Source organism: Pectinophora gossypiella, chromosome 14, assembly GCF_024362695.1.
Source record: "Pectinophora gossypiella chromosome 14, ilPecGoss1.1, whole genome shotgun sequence".
Taxonomy (NCBI): Eukaryota; Metazoa; Arthropoda; class Insecta; order Lepidoptera; family Gelechiidae; genus Pectinophora; species Pectinophora gossypiella.
In genome coordinates this window covers 2,158,066-2,172,256 of record NC_065417.1, presented here as the reverse complement: position 1 = coordinate 2,172,256, position 14,191 = coordinate 2,158,066, and the positions used below count along the sequence as shown (strand labels likewise).

Genomic DNA, 14,191 nt, shown 5'->3' with positions numbered 1-14,191 from the left:
TAAAATTGTAGGTTTGGCTTTGGCTTCTTGACTTTTAAGCTTGCTTGGCAATAACATTTTTAATTAGGTGTTGCTGCTGTAATAATTTTGAGTATCTTAATCGATATTCTTCTATGTTGTCTATGGGAAACTGTCAAGTGTGTCAAACAAATGTCAATTTTGCCACTTGTCAGGGCTTTCGGCGGGAAACGGGAACGGGACAGTTGCTTTCTTCATTGAGTAATCTAAATAATTAATACGAAGTGGTGTTTTGTGGTTAATGATCGCATTAAGTTAGTCGGAAGACATTCGCGAGTGTTATTATATTGGAGTATTCAATAAACAAAGTGTATCTGCCTATTTTCGCTTCGTGCCGGGAAGCCGCTTCATAACTCAAAAGTTTATGCGGACTTTTGAGTTAATTCGTTTGGGGTTCGGAGTAGGAGTCTACTCCGAGGGTGGGGGCTTAGGTTTCATCATCATCACCTTTCATCATTTCATTAATCATCAAGAAAAAAAAATACGTAAGACATGGCTGTATGGGCATAGTTCCCTTTGCCTTACCCTTCGGGGAAAAACAAAACAAAAAAAAAAAAAAATTGCCACTTGTCAAATTGAATTGATGACGGGGGCTTTTCGGCGGGAAACGGGAACGGGACAGTTGCTTTCTTCATTGAGTAATCTAAATAATTAATACGAAGTGGTGTTTTGTGGTTAATGATCGCATTAAGTTAGTCAGGAGACATTCGCGAGTGTTATTATATTGGAGTATTCAATGAACAAAGTGTATCTGCCTATTTTCGCTTCGTGCTGGGAAGCCGCTTCATAGCTCAAAAGTTTATGCGGACTTTTGAGTTAATTCGTTTGGGGTTCGGAGTAGGAGTCTACTCCGAGGGTGGGGGCTTAGGTTTCATCATCATCATTCATCACCTTTCATCATTTCATTAATCATCAAGAAAAAAAAAATACGTAAGACATGGCTGTATGGGCATAGTTCCCTTTGCCTTACCCTTCGGGGAAAACCAAAACAAACAAAACAAAGAATTGATGACGGGTGATCACGGTCAATTTCTTAAATTTTTGTCCCGTGCGCGAAATAAACAGTCGCTGAAAGTAGGCCATGGCGAGCGATATCCTGTCTAAATACACCCCGCGCGTTACAACATAGACATTGTTTAATTTTTCGTAACAGTTTCAAGACAATGGAAATTGTGGACATCGAAGAGTGCCAGCCTGACCCCGGGGCGGTCACAAGAAAGAAAAGTTTATGGGCTAAAATTAACAATAGAACGACGTACAGCTATTTATTCAACATCATAATTTCGATTTTATTGCTCACATGTTTGGTGTTGGTGTTGTACTTCTTCAAGGAGTATTTAAAGACGATTTTGTTTTGGGTGGACGCTCAGGACCCTAGAGTGATATTTTTGTTGTTTATGGGGTTGTTCTTGGTAGTGAGCTTTCCGGTCACCATTGGATACCTAGTGTTAATTATTACTAGTGGATATTTGTTCGGAATTGTGAAGGGTTTGGGTACTGTGGTAGTGAGTGCGAATTTTGGTGTGGCGGTGGCTCATTTCACGCTGAAAGCGTTACGGAACTATCTGCCGTTGGATCGGTTGTTGAAGAACGAGACGGCGCGTGCGCTGCTCAAAGTGATCTCGGGCCCTCAGGCCTTCAAAATAGTTTTTTTCGCAAGACTGACTCCAATACCCTTTGGGCTGCAGAACACGATATTTGCCGTAAGTTTTTATTTCTTATTTAATTCAAAAACAAGTTTAATTAATATATGATTATAAAAAAATATGGTCCTTAGTTCAAATCAATTATTTTCTGAGATATGAAGCTATTAGGTATTTACATTATTAAAATAATATCAGCAAGGAATCCCTGTTGATATCAGCCATAATATGTCTGTTGAATGGATAAGATAGCATATCTGTGACAATGCCGAAATAGTAATTGTATTAGAACTGATTCTAAATATTAATCAGTTATCAAACTGCGATATATTCATGTATTTTTAAATACTTCTTTTCCATAAATTTATTATCATACACAGTCAACCAGTCTGGCTATTAAGCTCAATACCATAGGTAATTAGAACTTGTTTAAAACTATCAAAATATAAATCATGGTTTATAAATGATATACCTAGATTCCAAAATGTAAATTGACCTTTAACAAGTTTTATTCATGATATTTACATTGAATAAATGATTTTGATTTTTGTTCGCATGAAATCAGTTTGAGAAAGAGTCAGCTCTTTCACCATAACAGGTTATTATTAACAGCAATAATGAATTGATTTGAATTATATTATTATGATAATACTAATTAGCTAGACTATTACAAATGCCTTATCTGTTAATGGTAATATAAAGGTCAATATACTATAAATAATAAAGGGACGATTAGTTTATTTTAGTAATTAGATTCACAAATGTATTTTATTTCTTAAAACAATTTACAACAGGAAAATCGAAAGTGTACACAGCATGTACAAATGGAAGATTTAAATAAAACAATATGTAGGTACCTATTTACAAATTTATTTTTTGTATGATGTATGTATTATTATGTTTTATCCCTAATAGGGTGGGCAGAGCCCCAAGTACTCCAAGGTAACTTGCAGCCACTGTTGACATGAAGAATTAGGATGGATATCATGCAGATGAACCTTTTGGTGATGGCCCTGTGACATTCTAGTTTTAAATGTAGACTTGGTGTGCCGGTATTTTAATTAAACAACCACATAAAGTAACATTTGAAATATTCATTGTTTCTCACACATTTTACACTCTTATTGTTATTATTTATGTTTTATAAATCACTGGGTTTTTTTTAAATTATTTATTTTAATATAAAAGGATATTAATTATGCGTCCATTTTGGATGCTAATAAGGAAGTCTCTCTCTTTGTCTATGACAATACCTTTTTTAAAGTGACCAAAACCATAGACATTTTTACATTTTTTTTGTGATCCAAACAGGTGCCACCCATCACCCATTACATTAGCCCATCATTTTAAAAACGACATAACATACCTACACACACACACTGACACTAAAATAACAGTTATTTTTTCTTAAACTTCTTAAGTTCTCCATATTCATTCACCACTTTTGTGACATTACCAAGCTACAGTAATCATCATATAAAAGGGTCATAATAAATAAATCCATCCAATTTCCAAACCCTCTAGACTGAACTTAAATGTCAAGGTCCAACCCACCCATTGCCCCTTTTAATAATTCTTACTTCTAGAACATTTCCCAAGTGGATTTCTGTTGACATAATCTTGAAGGGCAATTGAAATTTTTCGTGTGTAACCTTCTCTGTGGGAGTGGGACATGAACTATGGTATTATAATTATTATAATGATCATTTTGTTTAGCAGTTTCTTGCCTTTGCTTCGTCTCACCAATGTAACACATTTCCTAGCTTTAAGTATCGTAGAATAGAATTAGACAAGGAACAAACTGGTATATGCACTTTTTTTTTATTCTTATTTTTAACGAGGCTTTGAACACCCTGAGTGATCATGCCAGCCTCATAGGTGCTTTCATGTACCTATCCCTTAGGCAAGGGATTGGCCAACCAGATAGTATAAACTAAAAGCGTTACTTGATAGTGGCTGTGCCAACCAGCAATTGACTTCTCCGTTGCCAAGAGAAGTCACACCCTGAGAGCGAAAAACCTTTCTTCTCACGTCTATTTGCACTTGGCAATAGAACCGTCGACCTCCCACCATCTACTACACCTCCAGTTCACACAACATGAGCTGAACATGGTCCATCGAGTGAAGAACTTCTAGCTGCGCGTTTTCCGTTTCTGCGTCAAGTATTGTATCGAATTGCCGCGTATTATCAGGAAATACCTAATACCAACTTCAACATCCAGACATTTTTATTCATTTCTACGAATCACGCGTGGAGCGGGAACGATTGGATATCTGACAACGTATTCAAATGAGATACACATACATACATAAACTCACGCCTATTTCCCACCGGGGTAAGCAGAGACTATAGAAATGAGATACTCTTCACGAAACGTCAAAACGGAAGTTTTCTTTGGAGTTTGCGTGGAAATACCAACCTGGGACGTCATCAATAAAACCGCTCAAACGTCGTACTCATTGTTACTTAATTCGTTATCAAAATTCAAAAATAAGTCATAAAGTATAATTAGATTGATTTTTGAACATCATAGACTGGCTTCTATTTCTAGGTTGGCATTTTATAATTTATCTTTGACCCAGTCATATACCCAATTGAAGTCAAGAAGGCTCTGCACGGCAACCGCGCTAAGCGCGGCGCGATTACATCGAAGCTTTCGACCAATAGCCGTTTTACGTCCATCTACGACACGTAGATAGAATTTAATTCGCGCCACGCGCGGTGCGGTTATCATGCAGACCCGGCAGTAGTGCCAACAACTTCGTCAGATTTTTATGAGAGTGGAAGAAATGGTGTGTCAGGATCGTAATAAGTGGTATTCCGTGGTATCTGCCTACCCGAACGGGAGATAGAATTTGATCTTACATATTCGTACGTTCGTAAATAATTCCGTGCTTCGGAGGGCACGTTAAGCCGTTGGTCCCGGCTATTAGCCGTAAAAACACCTCAACCAACCCGCATTGGAGCATCGTGGTGGAGTATGCTCCATACCCCCTCCGGTTGATTGAGGGGACGCCTGTGCCCAAGCAGTGGGACGTATATAGGCTGTTTATGTTTTATATTCGTACAGAAAGCTTTGTGAAGCGTGGGTACTCAGTTCATCCACTGTCTAGCCCAATTGGGAATTCAGTTGTGAACTTACGTTACGTTATATTTGTCTTTTGTTAATTGTAGGACCGTAAAAAACAATAAGTATCAGTATTAGTAAATAACTATTTCAATCATATAATATAACATTAATCAACATTATCTAAACTCCTCCGTACTTTGTCTGACGCGAGTGCGATGGTGTCCAGAATAGTCTATTTCAATGCCGTATTAGGATTAGGACTCCTGTCCTCCGCCTCTGAGTAGTCAGAGTACTGCTCGGCGGCAGGCAAGAGAAAAACCACTGCCCTATTTGTCCCTAAAAATTAGCATAGAGAATGCTACACCGACAAGAGCGTGGCTCTTAAATTAGTAATGATGATCTAAACTCCTAAAATAACAACTCAATCGTCACACAATTTTCACATTACATCCAAAAAAAGAACTTAATCAATGTCATTATGGACATGAATGAACTCGTTGTAATCATGTAACCATGAAAAGTGTCATAATCAAGTGTAATTACGATGAATACCAGTTATTGTTAACGGGTACTGGCTCAGCGCAGTCATTTATCATTTGACCACAGATAAAAGAAATTAGGGTTTCACCCAACTGTGACGATACAATATTAGATAACTGTATTTACGTCCATTTGGATAAATGATATGTTTATTTTTTCATTTAGTTGGCTCTTAACATTATCCCGCAATTATTAATTTTAAATGCCTATACCAACCCTCAGTGGAGTAGCGTGGTGGAGTGGTGTGGTGGACTCGCGTGGTGGAGTATACTCCATTCCCCCTCCGGTCATAAAACACTGTTTCTGTGATAAAGTTACATAAACTCTTTATTTTTCACTTTCCTTCCACCGACTGTAATTGGAATACCATTGTATTTAAGTTTATAAATTTAATTACGTAATACATACTGGTTTTAAAAAGAAAGAAAGGAAAACATGAAACAGTAGGACTAGGGCCCTGTGCTGGGAGGTTTTCTGGTCACGTCTTTCCCTCAGCGGTGCAGATTCCGATGTGGTAGTAGTTTCACAGCTAGTTACATAACATGTAATTTAATTTTTGACGTTCAAAAAGCGGTAACTTTGTAAGCCAATTTTGAAAAATAATTATTTTTGAATTTTTGGTTGATTTTAGCGTGATTCTTATGATAACAACTTAATTTCGTCAAAGATCTAGAAACAGTGGCAACCCTAGCTCTAATTCCACTTACACTCATTAATTAATCATAATAGTTCATTTAATTCGTGTAATATTACAGTCCTGTATATACACACGGTTTGCCAACTTCATATTAAAGCCTTGGTAAACTGTTGTTTGATGCTGTTGTTCATTGATTTGTTGATTGAGTGATAAAACATTTCTGTACTTTTGATGTTTTTGTCAGTAACAACAACAAAAACTCTTTATTGCGCTTAAATTACATTTAGGTTTAACGCTTAAAATACATTAGGTATTATAATTACATTGGTAGTACAACATGCGGCCTTATTGCTAAAGTAGCAATCTCTTCCAGGCAACCTTTAGGTATAGGAAATGAATTTAATGAAAAGTGTAGCTGGATAGACAGTGCAAAATAAAAAGTAACTTATGATCATTCAGGTTTCAGTGTTATGACATTATTTTACTTACCACACTGCCTATTATATCTATTCGTGGCAAACGTGGTGTCAATTTCCCACATCATATGGGTGATTCAATATTACGACAAGTTTTGTATATTTTTATTCATATGGGTGGTTATATGAAAATGAAATGTATTATTTATTTTATTTTTGAATATGCTATTTATTGGCCCCGATTCCTGAGGACACCTAATTTTATTTTAAGTTATACCCGTCATTTTCTTAACCGCCGAAAAGGAAAGGGACGGATGATTGTCAACAAGTTAATTTTAAAATGAAAGAATAACCCGTGCGAATAAAATAGGCATCTCGCTGGTATGCAATCCGTTTGACGTGCTGTCTACTTAATTCTGTCGGGTTATTGGCCGATGTGAAATTTTTAGACGGTTGTTTTAGATGTCTGCTCTTCTTCTATCGTGTGGGTTGTGAGGTGGATTACCAACCCCATTAACCCTGGTGACAAGGTTACTATTGAGCCGCCAAAGGCCCCTGACATGGCTCATGTAACGACTACATACTTACATCAGTAAGTAGTAACCGGGACCAACAGCTTAACGTGCCATCCGAAGCACGTATCATCTTACTTTCGGACAATCAGGTGATCAGCCTGTAGTGTCCTAACCAACCTAGGGATCACAAAGTGATTTTTGTGATGTATCACCACAGGGATGTGAACCAGGGACCTCCGGATCGTGAGCTCAACACTCAAACCACTGGACCACGGAGGCCTTTTAAACATTGATTAATAATTCCAATCTGACACTGATTTTCAGTTAGCCAATGGGCAAAGAAAGCAAAATGATTTTCGTGGGCGACTTTATTGCAGAGTGACTAATACTATAATCTCGGCTATTATTAGAAAAAAATATGGCAAAAGTGAAATCATTTAGCGATAGAGGTTCCGCTTACGTATTTAATAAACCAGACACCTCTGGACTTGCAGAACTTGAGAAAAGAACAAACATGGTAATGCTAAATTATTTTTAACACGTCCATACATACATACATAAACTCACGCCCGTAATCCCTAATGGGGTGGGCAGAGCCACAAGTATTCAAAGACAACTTTGCAGCCACTGTTGATACGAAGTCCTAAGATGGATTATGATGAACCTTATGGTGATAAGGGATCAGCCTATCGCCCATAACATTAGCTCGTCATTTAGAGGACACAATCCCTCTGTCGGATTTTACGACATGCCCGGGAAGACAAGCAGCTGAACGTGTCCATGCGTGATTAAATATTAAATAAGGTGAAAAACAATACACAAAGCCACTACTAAATATTAATGTAATGTGTATATTTTAATGTTGTAAATATATATGTGTGTCGTAGATTTTACCAAATTAACTTTTTTATTATTTTTTTATTATTACCTACATTATAAATTTACTTTCTTCTCTTATTTCTAGCCGTTAAATATAGTTTCCTATGTAGAAAGTGCGTGAAACTTTAAAAGTTACCATGATAAAGCCATGTAAATACTATACGAAAGAAAGAAACGGTTACAGAGGTAAACTATATTTATCTAATACTTACAATGTAACTGACATTAAACTATCTATAATATACATAGTTTATATGAATCCCGGAAGCCTTAGGCATTTACCTCATGTCTTCTGCCACATATGCGTTGATGGACTATCTAATGGGCGATATGTTACTTCATATTGACTGATGTAGACTAAAATGGATTTTAACGGCCTCCGTGGTCCAGTGGTTGAGCGTTGGGCTCACGATCCGGAGGTCCTGGGTTCGATTCCCGGTGGGGACATATCACAAAAATTACTTTGTGGTCCCTAGTTTGGTTAGGATATTACAGGCTGATCACCTGATTGTCTGAAAGTAACACGATCCGTGCTTCGGAAGGCACGTTAAGCCGTTAGTCCCGGTTACTTACTGATGTAAGTACGTGGTCGTTATATGAGTCATGTCAGGGGCCTTTGGCGGCTCAATAGTAACTCTGTCACCAGGGTTGATGAGGTTGGTAAATCACCTCACAACCCACACGATAGAAAAGAAGATGGAGCATGCTTCCCAAGAAAACCTTATCTAAATCACTGGGGTCCTAGAATAGGCAGGAAAACGGAACCCTATTTTTTATGGCACGTGGTGTTCGTGCCAGTGCCATGCGCAACATTATAGACGCGTTAAAAAATAATGAGCCATAACAATCCGCCTCATTCTGAATCAATCGCACGATTTTATATCTAGCTACTGCGATTGCAATAGTTGATTGGGAATACCTGTGTGTTTTTAATTACTTCATTATCTGGCGAATGTCTGTCCTATTCACGTTTAAACTGCTGTACCGATTTCGATGAAATTTGGTATCCGCAGCGGAACTTTATATCCTCTCTGGTTGATTGAGAGGAGGCCTGTGCCCAGCACTGGGACTTTACTGGCTGTTTATGTTTGAAGATTATGACCTTAATTATATTAGCATCACACATAGGTAAGCACACGACTATATCCCAATTGGGGTAGACACAGATACATCGAACGCGAGGTGAACTAAGTACCAAAAACTTGTGAAGTACCAAAAGTGATAGGTGGTGGATGAAAGGATAGTTTTTATGCCGGAAATCACCCCTAAAGGGATAAAAGGGGATGGAGAAAATTTATTTATTTATTTTATCGTTTATTGCAAACTTTACAGCATAAAACTACAATATTAACAACTTAAGAATACATACTTATACAGCCAATTAAAAAGTTTGACAAATCAAAATATATATTATAAAATAATGAGAGCGGATATAATGTACAAAAAAATAATGAGAGCGGATATAATGTACATAATAACAATGACAAAATGAGGCAGACAAATTAGGTGGGTACTGTTGCACAAGGTGATGGGTGAGTAAGATTTGGTGTAAAATAAATAGAATATTTCGAAGACCATGTGGATAAAGTCGCGGGTAGAAAGCTAGTACCGACTAAAGCCACTAAGAGCCAATAAGATTCGATGAGAATATCAGAGTATCGAAATAGAAATCGATTTGCCCACGTTTGTTTGTGTTAAGTAAGAGCATGTGCCTCGTAGTGATGATGTTTTCCTCCTATGTTGACGTTTCACTCAGCGCCGAGTAATCGATTTCAACGACTTGATCACGAGTTTCAATCGGGGAAATACGTTACTATTTATGCGATTATAGGCGGGGTTTGGCTTGGAAAAAGAGGTAGAAATATGAGATTCAAGGATCTCCGTTGAAAATAATCGATTTTTAATTTTGTTTTTTTTTTTATTTGTTTATCCCCTTGAGAACAGGCAAAGACCAAGCCGTGCAGGCAGCCTTACGACTCTTAATAATTTTTCAGGCTTCGTTCCTCAAAAACAAAATAGATGGCTCTGTACAGATTTTTGTACAGACATATGCATCTTTTATCTTTCTTTTTGGGTATAAATGATGACCCTTTTTTACGAGTATTAAACACAGGCACAATTACATCTTCCACCCATTATTACTCTGATCAAAAGAAAGTGAAGCAATATAGGTAGCAACGTAATTGGGTAGTTTCCTAGGTCATAGATAAATTATAAAATTCTAATTACTAAATTAAGACAGATCTAAAGGTGACAAAAAGCTTTTTCATTTTTTTTTATTTAACTTATGAATTTTATTAAAAAAAAATGTAATAATAAGTGTGACATTTTGTTTTTCTATGACGTTGAGGTTGGAAAGGCCCTAATGCGCATTCTGTATGAGAACCGCTGTCGCTGGTGCCACCCCACTCTCTTTCACGATTACTCCTGCAAACAGAAAACAAATTCGGAAACCATTGGTTTCGGTCCGTGCTGGGATTTGAACCTGCAACCTCACAGTGAGAGTCACACGTTCTTCCAACTAGGTTACCATGGCTCTTGACGTTTTACGAGGGTATATTTACAAGTACAGTCATGAGCAATATGATGTACGCACTTTAGAACTCTGTCGCACTAACATATTTGACATTTTGTGAGACTTACAGTTCAATTTGTCAAAAAAGTTAATGTGACATGGTACCAAAGTGTATACATAATGCTCGTGACCGTACGTTTCTTCTCAGTATCATTATTCCTACAGTAATCTTTACAGGTCCATTGTTTCCATATCTACTAGTGCTAACTTTCACTGAGATAAAACTAGAAATTGTGTGTCTTGGGAACTAGACAGAGCTACTAACGTGTAGAAGTTTTTTTTTATAATTAACAAGACATTACTCATAACATAGCATCATCTGAGCGGAGATTCGCCCCAACCGGGCACCCTCAGGCCTGTTGTCTTAAATTTAGTACCGGGTGAGAGCTCTCAGCGCTCCCCATTTGGCCGGCCAAGTAGTTAAAGCCATCTGTGTCAAATCTACAATATGTCACATTAAATACAATAATGTAATCTTCTTCTTATCGTGTGGGTTATGAAGTGGAATACCAGCTTCATCAACCCTGGTGTCAGGGTTATGATTGAGCCTCCAAAGGCCCCTGACATGGCTCATGTAACGATTACTCACTTACATCAGTAAATAGTAACCGGGACCAACAGTCTAACATGCCTTCCCAAGTACGAATCATCTTACTTTCGGTCAATCAGTTGATCAGCCTGTAATATCCTAACCAAACTAGGGACCACAAAGTAATTTTCGTGATATGTCCCCACTGGGAATCGAACCCACCGGGAAGCAAGGAAGCAAGAAAAGTATGTCAGGATCGAAGCAAATGGAATTCCATAGTCTCTGCTTACCCCGGTGCGAAATAGGCATGAGTTTTTCTATGTATTCATTTACCTTTAAGGACACTTAGGTTGTACAACCTTGGTCGAGTTTCACGTTACTAATCCGAGGAAGTTTCTTTCAAAATTCATGTTTATCGCCAAGGTCTTTCCTTACATACACTGGCAACACTGATATTAATATGTATGACACAACTCCCCTCATGTGTTTATTCACTTTGCGGGGTTTCCCTTCAAATGTCTCGCTGAATTTACTGTTATGACTTATTCAATAGAGACTAGATCGAGTTGCGGACTCTACCTTTATTAAAGATGTGTATTAATGTATTGTATGGTATTAAAAACAGTTCTAAATTGACTACAGTTAGATTCAAATTTGTCTATTCGATTGGCTATGGGTTACAGGCCGGACACTCCATATAAAAATCTAGAAAGAAATAACGGGGGAGGGGGTTAAAAAGTCAACATTGAAGGAATTCATCTAAAAAGTAATAATGCTATTTGATATTAGTTGACACTGCGCACTTACTTTTATATGCGCAAATGTCAATAGATGAATTGATGTGGCTTTTTTAGACGTCTAAGTCATAGTTTTCTTTTTTGCAAAAATATTTCTCTGGTGTACGCGATACTGTGTAAACTTTATGCGATAAACAAGTTGGATATATTTAGACGCGTTTCATGTGCGTTGCGCGCGCGCAGAAAAGCAAACATTTTATTAGTAAACTATGAACGAAGTAACAGTTTGGCATGACTGAACGACATGACATGTTCTGTATAAACATTTACTTTTTTTTATAACACCTACTGCTAAATATATTTATTTTTAAACATTTATCGCCTTATTCTGGTAATTTCAATCCGCTGTCATAAGCTGAAATTATTATTTATCAGACATTGGACAATGAATTATAGACAGACGCTTAATTGGGAGCGAATAAAAAACAGAAGCATGTCGTAAAAACCGACATCACCAGACGGTTAATCACATCTTAGATACTCTGATAACTTTTGGCTCTGATCACCCCATTAAGGACTACAGGCGTCAATTTATATATGTGTCGTATTCTTCTTCTTTTCTCATGCGGGTTCTGAGGTCTATGACACACACATACACGAACGCATGCATGCACGAACGCACGCATGCACGAACGCACGCATGCACGAACGCACGCACACACACATACACATATTTACTTTGTATTATATCATTTTATTCTCACTTATTCGAGTCTGAGCCGAAGCTTACATTCGTCACATGGCCTTCATGAGTTAATCGACTAATTTGTTGAATCATAAACTGTATCGAATCAGACAGGGTAAACCCTACGCGGTAAATCCAACGGTTACAGGGAAAATGCAATACAATGTACAGTCAATGAGCAAAAGTTCAGTCACTGAGGCCAGCGAATTATTTTGATAAACATAATTATCTTGATAATTTCGAACCCTGGATACGTCATGTGTTGATGCTTGCTACGAGCGCCTTATTTCCCTGCACTGACAGCACGAACGCTCGCTGTGTAACACGCCTCGTAACATCAGTGAGTACCCACCTTTACACAAGTCTAACAACACACACTAAACACTTACTAATAGCATCTTCATACATCCAAAGTCGTTGTCAAGGATTATTGCACAACTATTACGATCGCTTCCAATTGACGAGCGCTACTAAATTAAACTATTGTACCCGTCCTATGACAGATATAAACCGACCCAATTCATCGACGTCTGCGCATCTCGCGGCGAATGTTATTCTGTTTAACTTTATTTTATGTTATGGTTGGCCTATGTGAGTACCGAGATGACGACTGACTGACCGACTGAATGACTGAACGAACGACTGAACGACTGACTGAAATGAATGGAAGAGGAATACATGTTGTGCCGACTCCACCTAGAGTGGGATAAGGACAGGCTGATCAACCGTTAGCATGTAAGATACAGGGTGTTAGTGACATCGTAACTAAATCTTTAAGGGATGATGCAGACCATGATTCTGAGTTGATATCAAGTGGAATTTTCCGTCGCAACGAAAAATAATTAAAAAAAAAACACAAAATTTCATGAATTTTCCTACAGGAAATTCCACTTGATATCAACTCAGAATCATGGTCTGATCCATCCCGCTCAGTATTCGTTACTGTGTCACTAATACCCATACCTACTTGTATGGGGTGTAAGTGACATCGTAACCAATACTAAGAGGGATGATTCAGCTCATTATTCTGATTTAATATCAAGTTGAATTTTTCATCGCAAAAATATGGAATTGAAAATAATTTAAAAAAACTGAAAAATTATCATGAATTTTGCGACGGAAAATTCCACTTGATATTAACTCAGAATCACGGTCTGAATCATCCCCTCAGTTATTCGTTATATGTTCTTTACTGTATCTTAAAATATCGACATACCGAATTTCATTTAAATCAGTTCAGCGGTTTAGGCGTGAAAAGGCAGCAGACAGACTTATTTTCGAATTTGTAACAAGTATTCAAATTAGTATGGATTTGTATACCGCATGCGTACATGACCTTTTAAAGTCGTTACACTTTTACTATGCTGCATTGTTAGTGTTTCGATTTCTTTCGCTTGTTAAAATACAAGGACGATGTCACAAAAGAGAGGAGTCTATGCCATAAAGTAGGCGAAATAAAGCTTCTATTGATAGTGTATATGTGCAATACATCGTGCATAACAAAAAAGAATGGAGTGAAATGGGGAAGGCATTTGCCCGAAGGCACACAGATTGGTTATTGTAGATTGGTTATTGAATGTTACTATAATTTGAAGGAATATTTTGAACATAAAAATAATTAAATTTTGTCTATTTTTAATAATAAGTATATTTTCAATAATTTTCTTTCAATGTACCATTTCTTTATTTTTTTTTATATTTTTATGTATATTTGTACGCCTGCATGCAGGCCGAACACATCACAACATTGTTATTTAAATTATTTTACCACCTTTTTTGTATTCTATGTGTTCTCGCAAATAAATTGATTGATTTGATTTGATTTTGATTTGATTTGATCGCAGATTAAGGAAAAACTTTAAAATGTATCTTCTATGTCTGATAAA

General features: G+C 37.2%; 1 protein-coding gene and 1 long non-coding RNA gene across 2 annotated transcripts in view; both read left to right on the top strand.

Annotated features, from left to right (window-relative positions):
- The window catches only part of LOC126372600 (uncharacterized), a 209,997-nt gene that overhangs the window by 79,776 nt on the left and 116,030 nt on the right, over positions 1-14,191 (top strand). The window lies entirely within an intron of this gene.
- Positions 1,027-14,191, top strand: part of LOC126372544 (transmembrane protein 64) — a 38,889-nt gene continuing 25,724 nt past the window's right edge. Inside the window, exon 1 of the mRNA XM_050018364.1 lies at positions 1,027-1,721. Coding sequence (XP_049874321.1) covers positions 1,182-1,721 — 540 coding nt within the window. The 5' untranslated portion in view covers positions 1,027-1,181. The remainder of the gene's footprint in view (positions 1,722-14,191) is intronic.